General features: G+C 40.6%; 1 protein-coding gene across 3 annotated transcripts in view; it reads right to left on the reverse strand.

Annotated features, from left to right (window-relative positions):
- Nucleotides 1-25,052, reverse strand: part of cgnl1 (cingulin-like 1) — a 29,783-nt gene extending 4,731 nt beyond the window's left edge. For 2 of the 3 annotated variants that reach the window (XM_034879976.1, XM_034879960.1), the window contains exons 1-14: nucleotides 24,794-25,052; nucleotides 20,497-22,201; nucleotides 20,197-20,291; nucleotides 18,673-18,778; nucleotides 18,035-18,136; nucleotides 17,394-17,530; nucleotides 16,126-16,264; nucleotides 15,342-15,554; nucleotides 5,934-6,140; nucleotides 5,693-5,797; nucleotides 5,460-5,612; nucleotides 4,786-4,956; nucleotides 1,552-1,713; nucleotides 1,264-1,353 (exon numbers count right to left, since the gene is read on the reverse strand). In XM_034879976.1, coding sequence (XP_034735867.1) covers nucleotides 1,264-1,353; nucleotides 1,552-1,713; nucleotides 4,786-4,956; nucleotides 5,460-5,612; nucleotides 5,693-5,797; nucleotides 5,934-6,140; nucleotides 15,342-15,554; nucleotides 16,126-16,264; nucleotides 17,394-17,530; nucleotides 18,035-18,136; nucleotides 18,673-18,778; nucleotides 20,197-20,291; nucleotides 20,497-22,149 — 3,333 coding nt within the window. In that variant the 5' untranslated portion in view covers nucleotides 22,150-22,201; nucleotides 24,794-25,052. Of the gene's footprint in view, nucleotides 1-1,263; nucleotides 1,354-1,551; nucleotides 1,714-4,785; nucleotides 4,957-5,459; nucleotides 5,613-5,692; nucleotides 5,798-5,933; nucleotides 6,141-15,341; nucleotides 15,555-16,125; nucleotides 16,265-17,393; nucleotides 17,531-18,034; nucleotides 18,137-18,672; nucleotides 18,779-20,196; nucleotides 20,292-20,496; nucleotides 22,202-24,780 lie in introns of all 3 variants that reach the window. The other variant, XM_034879967.1, reaches the window with a different exon arrangement.
- Nucleotides 25,053-25,628: the final 576 nt, after the last annotated feature.

Genomic DNA, 25,628 nt, shown 5'->3' on the forward strand with positions numbered 1-25,628 from the left:
AACAGACATTAGAGCACACACACCAGCACATACCCACGGGTTTGTGCACTGACAAACACACCGCGAGCACTCAACCTACTCCACTCTGACACAAAGCACAAAGCTTGAGTGTTGCCCTGACAACCAACATCAGCCTCATGCCAAACCAATGTCACTTTGTCACGACGCCACTCTTTCCTCCCTGCTAGGGAATTTTTTAAAAGGAAAACCATTTAGGGAGATTTTAAATACTCTACTCAACACACACTAAGCCTCTCTTGTTGTCACTATGCACATTGATTAAAAATGTTGGCCACAACCTTGGAGTCTGTCAGTTCCAAAATGAGAGGAACCTGTAGCCAAGCATAGGCCTGTGTTAGGATCTCATAGATTTTACATTTAATATTAAGAAGATACAATGGTTCCCTGAAACTCCGCCCACAAGATATAAACATTTGCATTTAAACTGTAGGGTTGCAATAAAGCAGTGTTTTTTCAAAAACTCCAGAACTAACATCCTCCCTCTGATTAGTAAGCACTCTTCCACAAACAAACAATCCTAAAAGCACATGTACTTTATCTAAATCTTACTTTACTGTGCCTCCGTCAGCAGCTTTATCAGGGAGGAATGAAAACTGGAGCATTTGTTTGTGAGGATATAAAAACTGACTTCAAGCACAAGAACTGGATTTGTTCTCGAGATGAAGTTACTGAGTGTAATTTCCAAGTGAACTCCATAACCTATAAACTCGAGACATTTGGCAACTCGCATATTTTGGCCTGAGCAGCGCATTAAGAGAGGTCTTTTGTGACTGATGCATGAAAATTGGATAGGCACTCTTAGACCCCGCGGGCAGGCCGCCAACATGAATGATTATGCAAGATCATCTTACAAAGCAATAACCCATCCACTTTATCCAGACCAGAAATAAACTGGGAATCCTGCGGTGTGGATATTCTATGTAAAGAGCACACACACCGAAGCATTGATACTACACATCAACCTGCATGTAAACCATGTGAACTTACTCTTTCAGGACTATAATTGTGACCTGAAATCATTTGGTAGAGATCACATGTTTGTTTTGTTCAGAGATTAGTGACTGTGGTCATGATGTTAGAGAGGTGGAAGACAAAGCAGTAGGTGATCTGGACATCATTCACAGGTTGAGATGGAACAGAGACATGTCTGTGTGAACTAAAGTGTACATGGGCAGCAGGTGACCGACACAGGTGAGCAGGGATAATGAGAATGTGTTGAGAGTGTGTGTGTGTGTGTTGTACCTGCTGTCTTCCTCGGTCTATCCTGTCCATCAGCTGGTCTCCACTCTGACGCTCCTCATCCAGGTCCAACTCCAGCTGAGCAATCCTATCCTGCAAAATGAAGCCAACGTCCATACAGTCAGTAAGTGTTGCTTTATGAATTAGTTTTTCTATCAATAATTGACAACTGATGTATACTAAGATGTTTGGGTATGAAGCCATAAGGCCTTCTGCAATGATCTGACATCACCATGTCTACTAATAATGAAACCATTGTGGTGTGTGGCTTTATTTGACATTATTATGTACCTCCATGAGTTTGATGTGTCGAACTTTATCGTCTTTAGTGCGGGCCTTTGTCTCAGCCTCCACCTCCAGATCATGAACCTTCTTCTCCAGCGTTGTCTCCCTGAGCACAGCCTCGTCCCGTTCCCTCTGACACTGTCGCAGGTCCTCCTCCCGACGTGACAACTAAAACAAAATGCATCAACATGTTTCAACACCTAAACAATTACTGAAACATCACTGCACATTGGTCACACATTTCCTTGTACAGTGTATCTTGACCAAATCCTTTAACAGATCTTGAAGATCAGTGGACCTGGTCTTGTAGGTAGTTTAGCTCAGCATGATTCTAAATACTTCTTACAAGTCCATCACCCTGTTCAATATCTCATCTTTCTACTTATCTTAAGTGGCCTAAGTATTTTAAGTATCACAGCTGTAGCAATGACCAACAATTTAGTTGCTGCTTAGGGGAAATATTCTACAGTTCCCTGAGAGTGACTTATGAATCCAGTGCAGCTAGATTCCCCCACTGTGTTCACTCAGCAGGAGTGCCCCCCAACACCTGTAAAATTGCCCCCATTGCTTAATGCTAAAACAAAGAAAATTCATCATTTGCCCTTATATCTCAGCCAGAACAAATATTTGGCCATTAGTGCAGAATTATTCCATATTTCATTACGTAAATAGTACTTAAGTAAGACCTAATTTAAGCCAAAGGACTGAAGCGGAGCATACATAGACTTATTAAGTGTTTTTCTGTTCCCTAATGTTACTCTTGCCTCTTTTTGGAAGAAAGCTGCTTGTTTTTGTTTTTCAGGTCTGCCACACCTGAGTGTCTGGATCATCCACAGCTGTTTTCCATCTGGTTATCAGAGCTGCTGCATATATGCTCCCAGGTCCAAGGCCTCACCCTACTTCTCTTACCACTGAGCTTCCTGTCATGCTGGGTGTAGTTGGTGAACTATTCTTTGTTGGTGCTTATTATTTGTTATTGTCTCCTAAATATCTGAAGCTGGTAAGGGTTCTCTCCTATTTGTTTTGACCCCTTTCTTCTCTTGTTTTGTAGACAGCCAGGGAGGTTAGCAGTGTGTTTTGGTTAGACTCTGTAGCTCAGTTGATATTTTCTTTCCTGGTAGTATGGGTTTTTGTTTGTTGTTTTGGCCTTGGAGACCCTGACGCTTTTTGTTTTCTTTCATTGGGTTATTGTTTCTTTTTTTTTTATAAGAAGATAGATAGATAGATAGATAGATAGATAGATAGATAAAAATTACAATACTATTGCATTAACAAATGGGAGTAAAAACCTGCTGTGACTTACTGCTGTCTTCTTGGACAGGCCTCTCTAGAAAATAAAGACTTTAAAAAAAAAGAAGCATGTGTGTGTGTGGGCCTGCACTTGTAAATTTAGTGACAGTCAGCCAAGTCCACTTGATTGGAGAGGGACGGGGCAAGCTGGAAAAAAGGACTCACTAGGCCCAGTCCAAAGTAATCCATTTCTCTGGAGAGGGTGAGGAGGATGTGATTCCTGCCGCCACAGCTTTCACAACAATGATATCACAACGCTGACATCCTCCTCTTCCTGTACACCAGCTGGACAAATACTTCAGCATAGATGTTGACAGAAAAAGAATGTTCTATACACTCCACTCAAGCACATATATATATATATATGTATATATATATATATATATATACAGCTGAAAGCCCAAATCAGGAACATCCAGATCAGTAAAGATATAAAATTTAGTGGCAGTATGTTGTGCATGTCAAATAAAGGCTACAAGTAATGACTCTAGTAGATAGTTCCTTCCAGAGAAGGAAATGTCAATATTCTTATTTTTCTTTGCTTGGAAATCTAAAATCAGCTTAGCCTGCCAATTCCTATTAAAAGTACCCAGTAGCGTTTTTCATTATACGGTTTTGTTTACATGGTTAGTGGTAGGGAACATTGTGTGTATCTGTTAAGCCTAACAAACCTGTGGAATGCATTTCCTACCTCAAAAATAGTTTCACACACCCGTTCTTTAATGTTTTGAAATCTGCAGTGTTTACATCTGCTTGTTTACAGTTGTCATCTTATCCTTCTTTATTGGCACACTGCTTCCTTTTGGGGCACATTACCTTAAGCAACTGTGCAATCAACAGTACTGTATTTCATTACTGTTGATTGCATAGTAATGTAACATTACTTCACAGCCCTACCAGTGGTTGAAAAACTTTTTGTTTCATCCTTTTGTCTTTTACATGGCCACATCCAATCTAAACACATTAAACTTTTAACTCACTAAAATAAGAAGTGTTGGGTTTATATTTCATGTGCAGCTCTTAACACACAGGTTCTTGGAACAAACCAGTAGAAAGGCAGTATAATAATGTTGGTTTATCACACCTACAGAAAAGCCAAAAACAGCGCCAAAGAAAGTCTTTTACATTTGCTGTGTGGCAATTAGTGCTAGATCATTCACAGACCCTATATCTCACATGGTCTCAGAAAAGTACAGATGATACTAACCTATAGGCACCAGTGAAACCAGTGGTCTTTCATCTACTGAATTACACCTTTGTTGCAATGGTCTTTTTCTACATTAACAATTTTATATCTCACAACTCAACTATAAAATTGTTTCTGTGGGCTCACCATGAACACTCAATGGCACTGCCTAGTAAAATATCTAAAAAAAACAGAATGAGCCTTCCTCTTTATAACAAATTATTCACATTCATTGGTTCACACACTCAACAATAACATTTCTTACATTCTTAACTTATGAAACTGAAAAATAAATTGCTTGAATTCAACAATGCAGAGTGGTCTCAGGTCGTCTAGTTTCACCATTATGGTGCTGTGGCCACATCAAAGGATCATTAAGGAATTTCCCACATTTCCCTTTTAATTCTAGCTCTGAGTGTAAACATACATTTTATTAAAGAACAGAGATTTTCTATGGCTTTACTTGGCTCAACTGCTCACTTTAATACTATGTTTTGGGTTTAGGAGGACAGCAGGGAACAGAAATACCTAAGTGATGACATCTCTCTCTGAAAGGAAAGGATGATGTTGGCTGGAGGGGTCAAACTGGTTGAAAAAAAACAATGGCTCATATTCTGCTGTTTTGCATGGGAGGGCTCAGTTTGGCTGACTAATGATGGCCTTGATTTGACCAATCTGACCATGACAGCGGTGTCAGCATTCAAATCGGTGACTCCTTTCTGAGGGCCCATTACGTTAGATGAGGCTGACGTAGCACACTGTACCTCCTCTTGCAGGGTGTTGGTAGCCAGTAGACACTTCTCCAGCTCCTGTCCTCGCTCCTTCAGAAGCCTCTGCAGATCCGTAAGCTCCCTACGGTTGTTCTCTTTATAAATATCAATCTGTTCCTGGAGCTCCAGAGTGGATGACTGGGACGCCACCACGATATCATTCATCTGCAGGCACAGTGAGGTAGAGTGCAGGGTGAGAGACCGAAAGAAATGTGGGGGAAAAACAAACACTTAATCAACATATTCAATCTAAATCCTATAAAATCCCTTAAGTAAAAAAAAGTTAAATATTTTAATGGTCCCAAAAAAGAAAAATGTTCTTCAATCACTATTTCTGCACCAAAGAAAACACTGAGGTTAAAACAAGTTGGCATTTCAAACCAACATGACTGACTCTATAAACATTTAAGATATTGTTTCTCCTAGGTTTGCCCAAAAGTGCCCAAAGAGCAGTTTATTTTCATTTTTCATCTTAAAGAGCAATATAATTTTCTCTGGACTGACTGCATGTGAAACTGAAGGAGCACTGGCCTCCACATTTTTAAATAACCTTTTATTTAAGAACTAGTCAACAATGCTTTGCTACAAAATCTGCCATCTGAGAACTACTCTACCTGCGTTGTCTGCTGGGATAAATCTTACTGTACTATAGACTCAAGTACGCTCACCTCCCTCTGAAGTTTCTCCACTGTGCGATCCAGCAGCCTCCTCTCATCCTCCATGTCATTCTTCATGTGCTTGAATTGCTCCTTCTGAATCCTCTCTTCTTGTAACCTCTCCTCCAACTCCTTGTGTTCAGTGCTCAGTTTGGAAAAGTTCCTCTACAGAAGGATACAATATTAAAAATGTCATACCGTCCATGTGATATAAATTTCTCTACGTGCAGTGTTGCTGATCTCACCTGCACATCCTCCAATCGAATGGTCAACGCTCGATTGGCACGCAACATCTCCTCTTCTTGCTCCTTAATTTCAGCCAAAGATTCTACCAATTGCTTTTTCTCTCTCTGTTAAGCAGACATTGGAATATAAGACTTTCATATAGTATAGTAAGAGACATTGACAGTGAAGAATAAAACCAGATTATAATAAAATAAAACTAGCAGTAGTTGAGTGAGTGACTTCCTCATCTTGACCCCTCACCTCCATTCGGCCAGCTCTTTCTCCCTGCCTGCTCTCCTGTAGCTTGGCATCATCAATGATACGGTTAAGTTTGGCCACCTCATTTTCCAGCTCCTGTGCCCGTCTGCGCAGCCGCTCTACCTCTTGGGTCAGCCGTCCTGCTTGGCCCTCCACTGCACCCTTGGCTGCCTCCACTTCAGCCTTCTCACGGACCACTGATGCGCTGCTCTGCAAATCAGAACAAGACACAAGGCTTCAGTACAAACGAAGCAGGAGTCTGTGACACTCATCAGAATGTGGAACAACAATGCATGATGGAACATTGGAGACTCTCTCCAACACCTCACGCAACAAAAAGCTTTTTGAAGCGCTCAGTGTCTCATTGAACCTTTGTTGCTGTGAAGACACAGAATAACAATGTCCACCTGTTATTCTCTCACACTTGCTTAATAAAGCACGAATGTAGGCAACCAATTCTGAGCTTTCATTAGCCTCTGTTAATTGAGGTCCATAGAAAGTCAGGAGGCTAACAAGGCAGATCTGCTCATCTCTAGATTCCAATTTTTTCCACCTGACATACTGCACGTGCCTCCAGTGGCAGAGACAGAGTTAATGAGGAGTACTGTGAGCTCTTCCTGTACTCAAATATATGAATGAAGAGTGTGCTTTGGCTCTGACATTTCAGGGTGGAGTGTTGTGTAGGAGGCAGACGGAAATACTTGTCAGTGCAACAGGAGACAAAGAAAACTAACAACCGTGTGACTCAATCAGTATAACAGATAACAAGTTTCAGTCATGATGACCTGAAAAAAAACTGGTTTAATATTCTCATAATTTGTAGAACAGCACACTGTCCTGCTAAATTACATTTTAATCAGCAGGAAGAGTAAATCCTAAAATGTGGGTTCCTTTGACATTGATATATCATATGTGTCCTTTTTTTAAAAGCACACCTAAACAGGGTATCATAGCAAACTTTAAACTGCAGCAGGTAAAAGTGTATAGTTAAGATATCTTTTAAAGGTTTGCGGTGTACTTTAAATGCGTCCTTTTTGGGTGCCCAGGTAGCTCAGTTGGTAGAGCGGGCGCCCATATATGGAGGTTTACTCCTCAACACAGCGGGCCCGGGTTCGACTCCTACCTCGGCCCTTTGCTGCAGGTCATTCCCCCTCTCTCCCCCCTTTCATATCTTTGGCTGTCCTGTCAAATAAAAGGCCTAAAAATGCCCATAAAATAATTTTTTTAAGTGTATAGTTTTGTGAGTTATAGCATAGTTTAGTAGGGCCACATGGTATTTATGGGTAGCTAGGTAGATAGATAATGAAGATAACTTATTTACAGATTAAAAAAATGTGGTTTCTGCTGAAATCCAAAGTCCGCTACACCCATCAACTCCATTTGTGACTAATCTGAAAGGAGCTCGTGAATCAGCTTGCCATCATGGTGTGTAAATGCGGGAACCTCCTGTACTAGCAATGTGAAGAGTGCCTCCCTGTTTCAGTAGCAGCAGGCCAGTCAGACCGGTTTCCCCCGTCTCCAAAGAGCCCTCATCTCTTCCTGACTAGGTCATTTAGTTAGGTCAAAGTAGCCAGGAGCCCTGCACAGAGTCAATACTGCCAAATACAGAGATAAACCTGTCAAGATTACCCAAACAAATGAGAATTCATGCTCAACAATAAAGTCAAATAATGTAAGACTTTATGGTAACTAAAACACAATTGCAAACAATGTAGATCCTAAATAAAAGATGCTGTAAATATTAGAAACAACTTTGCAGTAGCAGTACAATTCCTCACCACCCCAAACTACAGTATTATAGCCAAAGTTACCATCAAGTTCAATCAAACCTTCAAAAACAGTTTTAACAAAAACTGAAACTCCATTAAAGTTTAGCTTGATATACCTGTTTACTTGCACAAACTGGCAACTGACTGAGGAAATACATTTGCGCTTCCATACATTTTTTATTTTTGGAGGAATGTAGCTGTAGTTTGGGCCCAGGCGCGTGTGTCTCTTGTGACATGTTGAGTTACAGCAGCTTCCTCTTGCTGATTTGAGAACTTGCATATCAAAGTGTTGGTTTCCAATGGGGTTGGGCGGGATGTAGCGCTAAACACTGCTTTCACTACAATAATATGTACTGACAGTGTGTGTCAGTGCTCCATTTTAGTGCGGCCCTCACACCTCCCTGCCTGTCCCACTTCCCACACTGTGTCATCCCAGTTAAAAACATGGGCAAAGCCATCCAGCCAGAAAGAGGAAGACCCTTCTGCTTCCTGTGAAAAAAAGCAGGAGGGGGAGGCAGTGATGTCAGCATCTTTTTATTAGACGTTACCTTCTGCAACTCTGATTTATTTGGAGTGATTTTAAATAACCTGCATCATGATCTGATATATTTATGACAGAGCATCAGCTGTGGAAAGATCTAAGACATAAATTTCACCTCTAATATTACAATCACATACCTGAGAACTATAAATATTGCCTATTAGCCGGCTAATTTCTTGTACATTACATTTTTTATGAGGCTATACTATCTTTCTTGTGCACTCCAACAAAGTTTATCATTCATTAAAAGTGTTAACTTGTTATTAAAAGTTACCTAGCAAGCAATGAGGGATATGGATTAACAAAACATTCACTTTATCATCATTTGTCCATTTAATAATATTCTTTATTACCTCTTTAAATATCAATTTAACAAAGAGACTGACAACACAACCCGACTGTAGTGTATTGGTACAATATCATAAAAAGTATGTCTTTTTCACCACTTTACACACCAACTCAAAGTTTGACTTGGTCTCTTGTTTGTATTCAAACTGTTTGTGTAAAGTTGCACATTAACTAACTTTGTTCAGTCTTTGAAGCGCTCCACGCATACTGAAGTATGTGTATCAGGTCGTGTGCTGTGGTGAAATCTTGGCACTCAGTATTTGTCACCAAAGAAGCTCCCAGCATAACAAAATAGTGAGCCATAAATATGATGGCCTAAAGATAAATACATTTGCAAAAAATCTGCAACCAAACAGAATGTAGATTGTTTTCCTGCACTTGTTCTTCCATATCTCAGTCAACTGTATTTTCTATAAATGCCAGCAAGATAAATCTCTTTATCAGGTATACAGGCAACACCACACTACTGCACTTAAACTTTTATAGACACATTTGAGCTACAAATTCAATTCTGAGAGACCCACTATGAGCAGAGGGTAAGAGGTAAATATCACTCAGAATTACTGCAAACAGACAGGTAGTCTGTTTTTCCACAGAGCCAGCTTCTCACATGTTGTCATTTTCTTTCCTCCCTAATTGCGATGTTGCTATGCTTGTACTTTGTTTTCCTTATTTGAAGACAAACACGTTGAACGCCCCCCCCCCCCCGCCAAATAATATAACATGCAGTGCAAGATGAGGTTTTAAATGTTACAGCAGCTGCAAAAACACGCTCACTGGAATTTCACTTACAAAAAGGGCCCCACAGCAACAATGATACATTGATTGATGACTGATATCAAATTAATCTTCTGGAAAGGTTTCATTGCGAAGATCTTTAATCTCACATTTTCTCTCTTTTTTTCTTTTCTTTTATCTTCCAACTGGTTAATTCCCTCTCTAAAGCTCCGACACACAAAAATCACCACAATCTGTTCATTTAACTCTCCTTTTGCACACTACAAACAAAACTATTCTCTCTTTTTTAGACCAATTGTTGAAAAACATAACCTCCACCTTGCACTACTGATTCAACACAGGAATACTCAACATCCACCTGCTGTCTCTGCACTACCACAAGCATCTATAGTTTCTCTGTTTTTATTTGCCCTCTCATTGAAATACATGTTATTACCCTACAACTTCAGTCTAAACAAAGAGATTATAGCTTTGCACAAGTGCAAAGATATGCATGGCAGGCTATAATGAGCCTTTTACCTCTAGACCAGCAGCACTCTAAGTGTTGTAGACATGTATTTTATGTTATTGGCTACTTAGGAGCTTACTGTTTGGGTGGCTGGAGATAAAATGTCACCGATCCTGTTTTTCCCTTAACCTGCGTTTGAGCTGACAGCTGAAGCAAAGTAGCCTTGTCAAAAATTCCATTGACGCAAAGAGGCTACAAATCTAAACATGACATCATAAAACTGTCCAAGGTCATTCAGAGTACACGTCATCTTCTGTATGGTTTCACATTACCTGAACTTAACCCTCATATCAGGAGAAGAAATATACAAAAAAAACTCCTTGGCAGTGTGGAAGCCTTTATTTGCTTTGCCAGCACAAAGTGTGTGTAACAAATACAACAGCATTCTTCATTAAAGAATGTACCCAGACCTGAGGTTAACCGAACAGAAGGCCTGTCATGGAGTGAAAGAAAGGATTGAAGTAGAAATGAAAACTTAACAGTTGATAAGCTTTGGCATGTCTTTGGTCAAATGAGGAGAGTAACTAAATCTTGTCATGTACTCAGAGAAATGGAATCAGAAACCTGCTTTTAAAAGAGTCTCTGTGCAAAGCCAAACTGCAAGCTTGCAGAGATGTTTGGATGTAACAGGGTATTATAGAGACTAGTGAGATTGTGCCGTAAGAGACACTGATGTTTCTGAATAAAAAAAAAAAAAGAGAATTTAGGAAAATTGCTTCCTAAAAATTATTTTTTGTTTTCTAAAAGTCCCAAATCCTCCTTAAAGTGTCACATTGGGATCTACCTGTTGACAGCACAAACACTAATTCTGCAGTCTGCAACTGCAATCATCATATAAATAAGCATGGCTTTAAGGCATAAACATGTTTTAATGTGCCTTCATCATAATGCAACTAGCTTGCAAGATTAGTAAACTACTAATTATTTAGAAAAAAGGTGAACACAGCATATTGAAATCCTTTGAAGAAGTGGTAGAGCAATTTGGAATCCCTAGGTCTCAAATAGTTAGATATTTGTAACTTTGCCATCTGTTCTTCAGCACCAAAAGCCCCAGAATGTTTAAAGAAGGTGTTGCTGAAAGATGGAAAAGGTCATGAGGCTTATGAGAATTATTCTATGCTTATTGTATGCAGAACCTGGGGAATAGAGCCTGGAGCCTTCAAAATGACACGGAAAAGGGATCGGAGTATTATATTGGATGATGATTTCCCACAGAGCCAGCTTCTTACATGTTGTCATTTTCTTTCCTCCCCATTTGTGATGTTGCTCTGCTTGTACTTTGTTTTCCTTTTTTTAAGACAAACATGTTGAACGCCCCCACACTGCCAAATAATATAACATGCAGTGCAAGATTAGGTTTTAAATGTTACAGCAGCTGCAAAAATATGCTCACTGGAATTTCACTTCGAAAAAGGAAGTGCTTGATGAATGCAACCGCTCAGGTTTTAACTAGGGCTGGTATAAAGTATGCGGTAAAATTGCAATATGGACTAGTGCAATATCCAAGTTTCAGGTGGAGTGGAGAATCTTATGTTAAAGGCAAACGATGTGTCACAACATTCTAAAGTAAGTATTGTGGTGCTACCAAGACGGTTAAGCCAACAAATCCTACAGACTAAAGAAAAAATATTTGTTTCTCACTTTTAATTTTTTACAATGAAAATGAGAATGATCCAAAAATGGCAACTCCCTCCAATATCATTAATCCTAACACAATTGTAATTTCTGTCAAAATAATTGCAATTAAATATTTTCCTCATTATGTGCAGCCCTAGTTTTAACTAGTAGTCTCAAATGTTCTTTGTCATCCCTATGAGAGATGTGTATTTAACTCCTGCAAGTTGTTTGGGCATATTATGCTTCCACCACATTAGTGGTCACAGGCAGTGAGGTAAAGGAACAACTAGTCTTGCGTTGTCAGACCTCCAGATCTCCACAGCGCTGCAGAGTTAGGAACAACAAACGCTTAAATCCAGCCACAGCCTGGTTTCACACGAATGTGACCATCATATGGCCTGCAGCAAACGCTACTGTATTTAGTTCCCCTTTTTAAAAGTGTCATCAAACCACAAAGTTATCATTAAAGCTATTTGAAAACCAATACGGATAAATGGCTAACTCCTTGCCAAGATCAAGAAAGATACAGAAACTCTCTCCATCGTTTCCTTTCACTCTCTTCCTCTTCTTTACAGTCGCCTGCTAAATCAACTTCTAAAGCTACGCCAAGAAATATAGTGCTATCATCAAACGCACAGACTCAGAGTCTTTACTTTCAAAACAAGCCCGAGGGGGAACTCAACTCTGGGCCACGTAAGTTGGATGATCAGACAGTGAGACTTTAGTTCACACACTGGCAGAGATTGCTCGAGAGGCAGGCTGAGATATGGCAGAGAATGGCACAGGCCAGATAAAAAAACAGTGATGGTGAGTGCGGGATCACCGCAGCGTCTTCTGTGGAAACTGTGGAGTTAGGAAATGAAAAAATATGCCAATTGGGATTGAGGTTACTGATGAGAGCGTGATAACAATGTGGCTTCGTAACCCACTGAGGTTGTGTTGGTGAAACATAACAAGAGCTGGAAATGGTGTGATAAGCACAAGGCTCTGTCTTTACCGTTAGGACGGGAGAGTACAGCTGAGACCTATTAAAGCCTCTAACACTGAGAATCCGGAGCACTGCGGAGATTGAGATGCAACTGCAGCACCCTGAAGGGGCATAAATGAAAAGATCCAAGCCTCTCCCGCAGGTCGGAGCGGGTGCACTGTAACAGAGGTCTGCAGGGTGCAAATTCTCCACTTTGAACCCGACATTCCTGGAAAAAGACCCTTCTCTCTACTCGCCGCACCTCATCTTTCCACATTCTTTGCATACCAGCACATGCTGACAAGAACAAATCTACTTGTAAATGTGCAGACGCCTTTTGTTACAGAGCATTTAAGAACTCAGGTAAGTATTACTTAAAATAAGCAAATTAATATCTCCTCAAAAAAAGAGTAAACAAGATTTTTCATCCTTGATAAAATTCCAGATTTGAGCTCACTGAAAACACATGGCAGCTTTCAATTTAAGACACAAAACAGGCCCCCGCTCCTTTCAGGGGGTCAGCCACGCATCCCCTTTTCTACAGCACACTGACCCACTTATTCAGCATGTCCCAACCCCCGCTGCTTTTATTGTGTGAAACAAACTCATCATTCATCATTGACTGAGGATCGCAATTACCCTCTTTTTCAGGGCACAGAAGGAAGAGGGGACACAACGCAACTCAGGAACAGCAGCTCATTAGATTAGTGATGGCTTACCACTGCAATTAACTAGTATACAGAGCAACTCAGTGCTCCAGTTTCCAGCATTCTTCTTTGCTTGGGCTGCTCTGGTCAACGGAAACACCATTGACACTCAAAGGGGGAAAGCAGCACTTTGGTTCGAGATGGGGCATAAAAATAAAAAGGTGTGATTTAGTTTTCCATTTTGCAAGATTTCTTTTGGTATTCGAGCCTATCATGCTGTATGTTCATTATCCAGAAAACCATGTCTAGAATAACGGTTCTTCTTACTGCTTCCAGTACACTTATTTTGCCAAAATGACTACAAAATGATTTATGATCCACAATCAATGATACACATTGCCCCAACTTAAAGAGCATATGTAAACAGGTAAAGCATTAATGTGCCACTGTACAGATGAGTTTGAGTAAATATTTCTGTATAATAATTGATAGGCAGTCTTCTAATCTACAAATGTCTTGAAAAGTCTAACCTGAGGACAGAACATTAATCCATGGACATACATTTAAGGGACCAACGAATGAGAACTCTTTTACATCTTAAAAGAGAAACAAACAATGACTTCATCTTGCTAAGTGTATACAAAGCACTGATGACTTACTCCCTCAGGGGAGCAGTACCTCTGTTCGACAAAAGGAAATGTTCTCATAGACTGTTGCTGCAGAGCGCTGCTGTGGACCCCCAACCGGCCTGCAGGAAGCTGAGAACAAGGACAACTTCCACTCTTTGAGACAAACAGGACACACGTGGGTCACACAGCGCCCTACTGGAAACAATATGTCATCTGTCCTTTCAGTGTGCTGTCTCCTGCTCGTTTCATCTTAACTCACCTTCCTCCATTTTTGAAACAACAGTTTAAAAACCCTCTCGGCTCTAAAGGAAAATGTACTTCTAATCATTCTTAAATCACTCTTAAACAATGACTGGTTCATTACTGGTTGAATAAGGATAATAAATTATGATGTGTTTTGGAAGTTTTTTTCTTGGCAATGTGGTGAAAACAGAACTGTGTCAAAGTGTATTTTAGAGAATATCAGAGACTTGCTAGTAAGCTATGGTGACCTCGCCAAGGCACCTCTAAATATGTTAAACAGATAAATCTCTCTAAATGTTATAACGGCACATCATTCTTTCTTAAAATGTTCCTCCCTAGTGGAACAAGCTGAGATAAGAAAACACCTCCCCTCTTAACTGGCAAAAAGGACTCCACAAAAAACGATGACGAGCTACATTTACCGGTTACATAGTGTTTCGTTTTCATTTTATCAGTTTGCTCTGTCGACGCAGCTCAAGTGTGTGAACTGAAGCTGAGCTCAATTTCCACTTGCGTCATTTGAAGTAAAAAAAAAAAAAAAAACACAAGACTTTGTACTAGTTCAGGTGAATGTCCTATTTTATGCTGATCATTGTGTTTAAACTAGTTTATGTAGTGCGATTACATCACCATTAAAAACTGGAACGTTTTATCATCAGCATTTCTCTGCAAGCCAGCAAAACCAAATCCCAGAATCAATGATTTGTGACTAATACAGCAAGATATTATGACATCTATTTATATACATGGAACTTACGGGGTTAACAGAACTGGGAGCTCTGTAAATATTGAAAAGTCAACTGCTAACTTGTCCATGTACACAAAGCTACAGTGGGGCTACTGAGGCAGATTTGAGAAACTATTATTCACCAAAGGAGAGTGGAGTATTATGCTATGCTAGATGCAGGTCTGTGAAATAATGTTGTTGGATAATAACATTTAAATAAAATGTTAAAATATAATTTTACTCAGGACTTTTCTTTGCATTCTGATAATTGCCTTGTACAGTAAATGGACTGCATTTGGGCTTTTCTACCTTACCGGACAAAGCACTTTACAATTTGCCTCTGTTTTACCTATTAACAAACACACATTCAAACACAGATTGCAGCGGAACTACAAATTGTATATTGCCATCTTTAACTCTAAATTTCTTAGAAATTGCAACAGAGACAGTGAAACAAGGCCTCTTTGCCAGCTCTTTTTTTCGCACCCACATAACCAGCCCCACACCCACACACACACACACACACGATGCACCGCTTATCTCCACACTCCTCTGTGACAGGGTGTTTCTGGAGTGGGGGAGGGCAACAGCAAAAGGAAATGAGGAGGAGGGAACACAGGGAGTCAATCTGGAGGGGAAGGAGGGGAGGGAGGGGAAACAAACGTGAGGCTGATTACCTGCGTAGCCTCCACCAAAGAAGTCTGCAGCCTGCTTATTTCTTTTTCATACTGCTCCCTCATCTTGTCCACCTCCTGATCATGAGCGGCCACTTCTTCCTTCAGGGCTCCTTTCAGAGCTGTCAGCTCCCTCTCTCTCCTCCTTAGCACCTCCTCCTGCTCCTCCTTAGCCAGGAACAGTTCCTGCATCTCCATCTTTAGTTGCATCATGTCCTGTGAAAAATAAAGACAGTTTGATAACTTTTAATCACTTCATAATTTGCAGAATCAGACTGGAGTTGACCTGCTGACTTTGACTGTAAGTTTGCTCTTGCCTCCACTGACACTTCTCACTGCAACCCCATTTACTTAACTGTTTATAGAATAAAAATGTAGAACTAAAGACAATATGGACCTTTTGGAAATATCAATAACAGCAATGTGTTCATTCTACCATTCCAAACGGAAATGTTTTCGGCAGACTAAAATTCATTCAGACAATATCAATTTTACCGTATATGATGTAACAAATCATTGAGCCCCTTCCAGACAGGCTGGTCTCTACACTGTTTGCATGAAAATTAAAACTTTTAAATACAGTTTGAAACAAACAGCACCTTAATGTTACTCCAAAGCCACATTATTACCATATGGTTCATATACATGTTTTTAGTATTCAGGAGGCAGAAAGAAAAGCTTTTATCTTCCATTGTGGTTTTTGGTGAGGTAGTTGCCATCAGCCACGTTCTAAAAGCTTAAAGAAAAAAAAGTTTTCTTCTTTTAAAAACAATGAACACTGCATTACCGCCACAATGATGTCTTTTTCTCCATCGTCAGCTGACTTTTTGGCTGAGTCAAGCTCGTCGTGCATCTCTGACAGCTGGTCCTGCAGGTCTCTGATCTCTGTCTGATGTTGCTCCCTCTCCATCTTCACCTGGAACAGCCTGATAAACCACGTGACATTTCACAACATAGTACAGCCACTCTACATAATGTGTACATGCACATACACACACGCACTTGAATTCGCACATACAAATGGCAGCACCTGTCCCGGGTCTTAATGTGAAGTCTACAGAGCACAGGGGTTAAAATGAATACCTGAACAATGGCAAACCAATAATGTCTAAACTGCCTCGACACAACAACACTGAGGGGGAGGGCGATAGTTGATGTAAGGCACCTCAAACAAATCACCACACGGTAATGTAGACTGAAGCAGAACATCTAGTCCTGTTGTAAAAATAGACTAATAACGTTGTGTAGTGGACCATTTGTCCTGTGAAAGAAACAGTGAAGGAGAAACTAAAGATGATTATCAACTGAAAAACAAAACTTAGATAAGTGAAATATCCTGTACTCAATACTTTTTTTGTTTATTGAATACAGTAAATTTCCTATGTTAAATGAACAAAAAAAGGATTGGGAATAAAGGCCCAACAGAAAAGGAGACAGAAATAGTAGATAGAGCAGCAAGAAAAGTCCTCAAAGAGTATCACAGACAATTTAAAAAACCTTTAGCTCAAACATAGGCAATGTTCCTTCTATTCCCATCTAAAACACTGAGAACCAGCTAAATAAAAGGGACAAAAATGGAGCCGGACAGTTACCAAGTAAATCAGTCACCAAGCACACATTAGCGTGGAGGGAGAAAGATAAACCGAACACACCAGAGGAGACACAAAGGGCTGGATAATAAGACAGAGGTAACCACTTCAGTAACTATCAACAGTCCGAGTGGTTTTATAAACAGACACTCTCCACTGTTTTCAGGGTGACAGTACATGGAAGTCAGTTTCAGAACAACTTTAACTTCAAAGCGACAGCTAATAAAAAAAAAACACATCAAGCTAATTATTATCATTATTATTATTAATATTATTATTATTATTATATGACCTGGGGAAGGTGTTAAAGCAGCAGGGTTCTGCAGGGATCTCGACTGTTAACCACTCACCACTCACTTCACCACACACAACAAAAACAGTAAACAATATAAAGCTACACTAGTCAATTAATCTTCGCTTATCATTATTGACCCATCATTGTCCAGAATTGCCACTGTGAACTTACTCTTCCACTGTGGTCTGGAGCTCGACCTCTGTTTTTGCTAGTTTTTCCTTCAGACGCTTGCACTCCTCTGCACTCCGCTCCAGCTCCTGCTGCAGCTCCTTCAAACCAGCTACTGTCCTCTTGTCAGCCTGATTCTTCTGTTGGTGAAACACACAAATATTAATGTTGACATTTCAGTTTCAGTGTAGATACACACATGTAGTCTGTTACATCTCCTGCACCAAGCTTTTGGGCCTTGGATTAAATTGTTGTCACGGTTTCAATCCATTTGATTGAATAACAAAGACATGCTTTTTTTTCTTTTTTTTTAGGATCCGTTTCTGATATTGCAAACAAGGATCCCAATTATATGGAAAAGCAGCATATAAGATACTCATGTTGTGAAAAAAAATTACCTGAAATGTAAATTCTAAGCAAACCACACTGTTTTGTATTCCCACTTACTTTACTTAAACACCTATTTACTGCAGAATTACAGGTTTTCAGCTTACCAATTCAAACCAGTAGTCCAAAAATATCTTTTTAAATTCAACAAGTTGAACAGTAATCCCTACTGCCCAAACAAACCCTTTATTAAAGGATATTCTCAAACAACAAGTTCAGCAATAAACCAACACAGGCTGGTGTCAGGCTGTTATTACCGTGGTTTGGTCCTCAAGTTGTCTCTTCAGTTCAGCCATTTCTTTCCCCAGTTCATCATTTTGCTCTTTCAGAGCTTTGGTCTGCGAAGCAAAGTCCAGGGACTGACAAAAGGAGACAGAGGTTTTAGAGTTGCTTATTGATCCATTATGAATAAAAATACAAATTGAATATTTGGATTCCGGCATCAGCACTCAGTTATTTAGTAAAGGGTAAACACTAAAAAGCTGACAGTGCAAAGTAGACAGTTGAGAGTGCTACAGCCTCAGAGTGATAATATGCACACAGTTTAAAAAAAAGGTCTCGTAAAATCTCTTTGAGATCCCAATTTTTCTTTTGAATCAAACAGGATGGAAAAGGAAATATTTACTCTGGAAATTCATGTTAGCACATGTAATATAAGTAAATAATACAAATAACTTTGTTTGTTAACCAGTCGGGCTATACTTTGGGAACCTGAACCCCTAAACATACATCTCTCACCCATTTACTGGTAGAAAGCTAAATCATGATGATAAAACTGCACTTTTACAATCCCAACATTATGATTTCAATATAAAACAATATGTAAAGATTGCAGAGGAGACCTTTTATGGGTTCTTTAACTGTTGTTTACAGTTAAGATAAAACAACGTCTCACTTTGTTGTCGCCTTGTGCGCTCGCCGTGGCTCGAGATTTCAACGTCTGTATCTTCTCAAAGACAAGGTTCACTTTTCTCTTCGTTGTTTCATCGCTATCGTTGCTTCTGCGCACACACACACGCACACACACACACACACACACACAAAAACAAATCAGTGTTTGGCGGATCAAGAATTAATTTCAGATTGTTCTGGGAAAAGAGTAGGTCATTCCCAGCTTAGACAAGGTCAGAAAGGATCATGTCCTTTGATGTGTCACCTCACAGCACAAACAGCTTCATTAGACCCATCCAATAAACTATGAGCCAGATGAGTGGGAGAATCAAACATATGGGTAGTATAAAGCTAAACATGTTGCAGAAAGCATACAGGGGTTATGTACTGTATTTACGTATGTCCTATATTTAAAAAACAAAACAAAAACACATTTACAGTTTTGATTCGGTCAGTAAAATCCTTCCTAAACCTAAACATCAACTTTTCTGGAGCTAAGAAAAGCAGCTTTGTTTTTAGCATTAAAGACTGAGCATTTCTGAGTTTAATGCCAGACGTTTAAAAGCCCAAAGACGGGAGGATTTTCTCAAACCACTATTAATCCTTCAGTTAAAGTGAAAACATCAGAATCCACAAAACTTAGTTACACCAGTTTCACATGACAGCGATATATTATTTCAAAAAATTACATGGCTGACACAGCCCCCCCAAAAACCGCTCTTCCTACATATGATTTTCATTAAACTTTTATAACCCCTTTTGGTGAATGTTTGTCTTCAGAGGCCTTGGGAATGTAGCTCAGTTTCAGCTCCAGCCCTTCCATCTGGGTTTCCTTTCCTTTGTCCTGTGACTCCTGACCTGTGGCCCGACACACCCAAGCAGTTTCCTGCTCTCTTTCCAGATTGTCACAAATCTGTAGCACATGCAAGATTTGTAGAAACTTGCAAATTGTTTCTAAATGTAAAATCACACAAGTAATACAACAACTGCACAATACTTCACTTTCAACATTCTCCAAAAACAATTCCCGACAATCTCTTCTACCATACTGTAAGTAAATGACTGCAAATAATGCATAAACCATCATATCCTATAAAATCTGAACTGCATTTAACCTAACCCAATATTCCTTGACAGGCAGTATATGTTTGATCACAGAGGAAAAATGAAGTTTTCACACTGCACTAATGAGAAAGCAGATAGAGAAAGTGGGATTCTGCAACAACAACAAATATCTCCAGACAGCTGGATCTCTCGCAGCCAGGATGGGAGGGTAAGAACACATTCCTTAACTTTCATCACAAACAGTCCAACTCTGATAAAAAAAAAAAAATGAAAGTCTATTCCTTGATGCATTGGCTTATGTTGCAATTTGTTGGATTTGGGCTTTAGAGAGAATAATATGCTTAAATTTATGATTCAACTTAGAGCCAAGGATATTTTAAGAATATTTGGTCTTGTTTGTTATCAATATTAGGAAATAAAGCTAATAACATTGATAAGAACAGAAAAAGTCAAGATAACTAACCCATCCTTGAGGTAATTGAACAAAATTAGTTTTGCGGTCTCTTCGTGTGTTTGTTGTGAAAGCTCCCGTTGATCTTTCAGGAGATCAGGTGTCGCCTGAAAATCAGAGGGAGAACATAATGAAATAAAAAAGATCTTAAGAAAGCAAAATAATGTGTTCTTTTTTTCACAGATTCTTATAAGACTGAACAGATGGTATTCTGCTGGAAAATATACTTACAGTATATTTGAGGTAAAATAAGACAAGTTCAAATAAAACGTAAGAGCCAATCATAATACTACAGCAAAGATATATTTTTACCTGAACATCTGCCTCTGTACTGTTTTTTTTGTCTGCAGTGGAAGAAGGCTTGGATAGCGATGTTGACAGCAATGTTGTGGAAACACTTCCAACGGAGGAGGCACTGTCCTCACTCTCCTTACTATTAAATGGTCGTGCAGAGTTGCGAGTCTGTGGCTGTTTGTAACCCTGTATGGCGCCGACACCTTTAGAGATTGTGCCCTGTGGGGAGCCGGGCGCACTCTTGACACAAGTTGTTGCCTTACCATCTACAGCCATGAGCCAGGAGTCCTGGCTGCCGGCTGTTTTCTGCAGCCGTAGTTGTGAGGGACGCAGAACATGCTCCATTGATGTGCCTCTCTGGCTGCTGAACCCGTCCACGTAGGTAGAGCCATCTCGCAGGCCGAAGGCGCTATCCACACTGCGGGAGCGCTTCCTGTCCTCGGGATTGATCCTGTTCCTGCGCCCCGCCCTGCCCCTGCGCTGGTGGCTGCCATCTTTGCCATCAAACTTATCAATGAGCTCATCAACACCAGGAATGGAACCTGTGTCAATGTCTCTGCCTGAACCTGGGAGGAAAGGGATGTAGCGACGGTTCTCGTGACGGTTGATGGTGTCTGCGTACAGGGCATCCATCTGTTCATCCACCAGAGCCTTAGAGGTGGAAGATGAAGAGGAGTGGCGGGAACGGGATGAGGACTGAAGAACTGGACCACTCGAGTCAGTCCTGCGAAGAGGAAGGACATCAGGCTCACGCCGGCCGCGCTCAAGGCTGGAGTTGGTGCTGATCATAGAAGTGGGAGATCTGCACAATGTCTTGCTCTGCTCACTTGTGGGACTCGACAAGGTGGAGGGCTGAGGTGGGTCGGAAGGCACTGGTGGCTGCTGAGTTTTAGAGCCTAACCTGGACAGAGGTGGATTCAGGTTGGCGAGACGATGGTTGGACTGCAGCTGAGCCACTTGTGATTGTGGCCTGACCTGAGGCTGAGCGAGCTGGGCTGTAGGCAAAGACTGGGGCTGTGACTTTGGCTTTGAAAGAGCTGCCTCACTCCTGATTGTTGATGGAAGTTGCCTTTTCTCTTGCTGCACAGGAGCTTTATTCCGGTCCAGGCTTGATGACTTGCCGTTGGATGGTGCGGGTGCAGCAGATGTGGAGGAAGAACTCTGGTGTTGCTTCCCAGTCTCAGCCAGAGGCTGATCCCTTGAAGGCAGGCTGTGGAAACTGTCAAGGTTCAGGGAGTTGTTCGCTGGATCATAAGGCTGCAGTAACTCAGGGTGCTTCTGAAAGTTCAGAAGAGAGGACGGTTTCTTTCCTTGTGAATCTGCTAGGCCATTTTCAGGGCCAGTGTAATGTGACATCTTCTGAGACTTGTACTCCATGAAGGGGCTGTTGGATCCAGCCTCCTTCTCTCCCTTGAAGTCATACTCCTGGTAGTTCTCAATGAAAGAGCCCTCTGCGTCAACGAAACCATTACTGTTAGGGTCAACAAAGGATTGTGGACCCCTCTCCTGATTGTTGAGAACGACGTAGGGGTGTCCATCTATACCCTGGACACGAATGCTGAGACCGTATGTACCAGCTCCATTACTGTGGGGCCTGGAGGGCCGGGACGGCTGAGTGTGGCCCCGCTGTGGTCCGCTATTAGGAATCCCAGTCACTCTGTAGGACTCCATCAGGAATGCAGAAGAAAAATAAATTCCTCTCCCTGGATCAGGCTGCCCACCTCTGCAAGCAAAGATACAGACAGTTTGTTGGACAGAGATGAGACACTACATAATTCAGTATATATATCCACAAATGTTCCCCAGTTTGACACTCTGCCAATAATGAAAACATTAAAGCCTCGCTGAGTCCCTGCATTTAACTATGTTGTCTGCTTTCGGTTGCTTTTCTTGTTTTGTCACAAGTCTTATTGTTCCATTTCCCTTCTTAGCTAATGTGCTCTGACCAAATGAAGAATGAGACAGTAAGCTCCCTATGTTCTAATGTCTCAGAACCTATAATATCTCTGAAAATATGAGTCAACATCAGCAACATTCTTTGCAAAAAATTACCAGTTACTGTTTAGAAAAGACTTACAAGTGTGTGACTAAGATGTATGGTATAAAAGAAGGACAGTTTGTGCATGACTAATGCAGTTGAGACAAAGGTAGAAAGATACCACTACCATGAGTTCGTCAGACCTGAGAGAAATGTGAGAGCTTTGTCATCTCTACAAAGCTTTTGGAGGTTGTTTATTTTAGTGTGTGTGTGTGTGTGTAATTGAGCTGGTAAATGACATTGTAATTTGCAGCCCACGCTCATGGGATACGTCATGACAAGAGAGCAACAAAATCTTTTTCAGCTCACTTTTGTCACATTTATAACATTTGCGGGGCTGTCAAGGGTTGAAAGATTTGCAGCATGATTGCGAGAACACAATTGGCTATAAATATCACACTGTGTACAAATATTTAAGTAAGCAGCTGAATGTTCTTCAGACAATTTTATGCTTGGGAAGTCAGTGAAGACAAAGCCATCAGCAGCCAACATGTTTTGCTGGACAATTATCTCTGAACAGGTTCCTGTTAGCCTTGCTGATAGTGTTCCATTCTATCTTATGTTACAATACAAAGACAGACCGAGATGGTCCTGGAAGAAGGACACTGATAAGACTGGCAACAATGCGACAAGCAGGATATATCACGTTAGCATGAAATGGATAAAGACAGACCTACGGACAACTAACAACTGAAAAAAAAGCACCATGTATTGAGGCATAACAATATGTACCCTAAAAGGTTTACATTTGTTGATTGAAAACACGACTTTGCCATACTGGTTGTATTATGTCATTGTCAGGAATTTGAAAAACAAATTATTAGAAGTTTTATTATCTTTTTGAATCCATATGATAACGATTCATCAGGTATTCCATTTGCTGGATTAGTCAAGACAGACATCAGTCTACACTGATTTTTCCATAAATGTATATGTTAGGATATATATATCAATATTGCAATATAAAGTGACATGCATCCTGATAAAAGATTGAAAGGTTTCCTTCAGGATATTGGTTAGCTAAGGTGTTAAGCCACTCAGTTGCTGACACATGGCATTTGCCCCATGAAATAGCACCTCTACTGTTTTTCCCTTGGGGTAAATGAGCGTATTAACCTAATTTAAAATAATATTAGCAGAGGATGTTTTTGTTATAGGTGAAGTGGCCAGCCTCTGCCATAAAGCAGAGACAGAAACCATTTATTGTATACATGTCGGCCACTCTTAGCACCACATGAGAATAATTCACCTTAGCTGGATTTTAACAAGTCAATGAGTAGGTCAACTTGTCGATCCTTAGTTTAAAGAGTGGGAAGCAGACTAATTCAGTCTTTGGAGGAGGGAAGATGAAGGCCAATGTAAAGTGTCCTGTCCAGGAAGAAGAGTTCTGGCAAAGCCAGATTAAAGCTAAAGAAAACACACTTTCATCTTAAGTGTCACATGTATGCTCCAACAAGTGTGCAACTGTCTTCCTCCCATTGTATTTGTCGCTGCAAAAGGTGGAAACCCTGACTGAGCTGTCCCTCATGGAGGCAGTGGCACTTTAACTGCAGAACAGAGTAGTCAGCACAGGGCACAGGTTGGATGTCAAGGCCATGGCTTTGATCTGCAGAGGGGACACTGCACAGATTTAACAAAGCAGATTGTATCTCCTCATGTGAACTGGTTAATTTTCTGTGTCACAAAGAGGCTAGACATTGTGGGACTATAGCTGGTTTTCTTCACATGACTGTGAAGAAAACACAGCAGTTAGAACAGCAGCTGAGGCCCGACCTTGAAAGAGTGAATGTAAAAGGTTAACCAAGTCACTCAAGACAGCAAAGATTTACGCTGTGGGAAAATATACAGTTACGTAATATGAATGGGAGTTTACTAAACTGGAGCGTCAGGTAAATGCAACGTGAGCGTCCAGGAGCGCGAACACAATTAAAATACACTAATGTGTAAATGACAAACACATACAGAGATTTAGAGTTAAGTAAGTAAACAGCTAACTAACGTTAGTTGACTGAAGTGAACAAACAGCGGCAGTTAGTTGACGCAGTTTCTGAACATTTTACATCGCGGCACAGTGCAACAGGTGGCATGAATCTCACCACCAACCTGAGATAAACTGTGAAAACGTATTTCTTTTTTCCACGAGTCGCTTAATTAAATGGTCCTTTTTGCAGTTAAATGTTCTGTTTGTGCCCCTTGTTGAGTTTAACGGGTAGTAACGCTCTCCCAGCAGACATGTTACGTTACTATGAACACAGTTAGCGTACGTTAGATACTCACCAGTGGCGGTTTTCTCTCTCGCTCAGTTAAGGAAAGTTATAAACGTTTGTATAAAAAGAGTTAAAAAAATAAAACGGGTTGAGCAAAGTGCCCACGACACTCCTTCCAAACTTATTCGGCTAGCTAGTTCTGTGTTGTTTTCTGAGTGAGAGAGTAGGACAGTTTCAGACGGAGGTCCGACCCTCCGGGCCGCCCCGCCTCCTGAAACAAGCGCACAAACCCGCCCACCGACTCAAAAACCAGCCGGCTGGTCCAGGAACAGATTGCACATCACGAATCCTCCTTGAAGCGAAACCTTGGAAGCACCCAGCCCAGGCCAGTTTCGACTTCGATGCTCGGTTCGGTTCGGCTCGGTTCGGCTCAGCTTAGCGGGGTCTTAAGAGGCTCCGAAATCCCAGGTTGTTGGTGAGACCTGGCACACACACCGTTAATTATCTTGGGAACTCATTATTAACTGATTAAAATAAATAATAAACGTTTGGGCCAACTGAGAAAGTAATGAAAGGATGCTGTTTGCTTAAGTGTGTGGAAGAAGATGGCCAATAAAAATCAAGAAATAAATCTCAAATAAAAAATGACTGAGCTCATACAATCAGAGTAGCCTACTTATGAGTAGGCTAACTATTTTTAATGTAAAATGGGCTGGACCCATTAGATATATCTTTTGGAGATATCCTATACAAATAAGCCAAACACCCTATTGAAACGTTTCAGCAACATTGGAAGATTAAAATAACAAGTTACATGAACGGATATTAATTTCTTGAACAAACTAATTTATGAACCAGCCTATTTAATTCCCTGTGAGAACTGTACACACATGCTCCCCTCAAAG

The sequence above is a fragment of the Etheostoma cragini genome, chromosome 1 (genome assembly GCF_013103735.1).
Source record: "Etheostoma cragini isolate CJK2018 chromosome 1, CSU_Ecrag_1.0, whole genome shotgun sequence".
Taxonomy (NCBI): Eukaryota; Metazoa; Chordata; class Actinopteri; order Perciformes; family Percidae; genus Etheostoma; species Etheostoma cragini.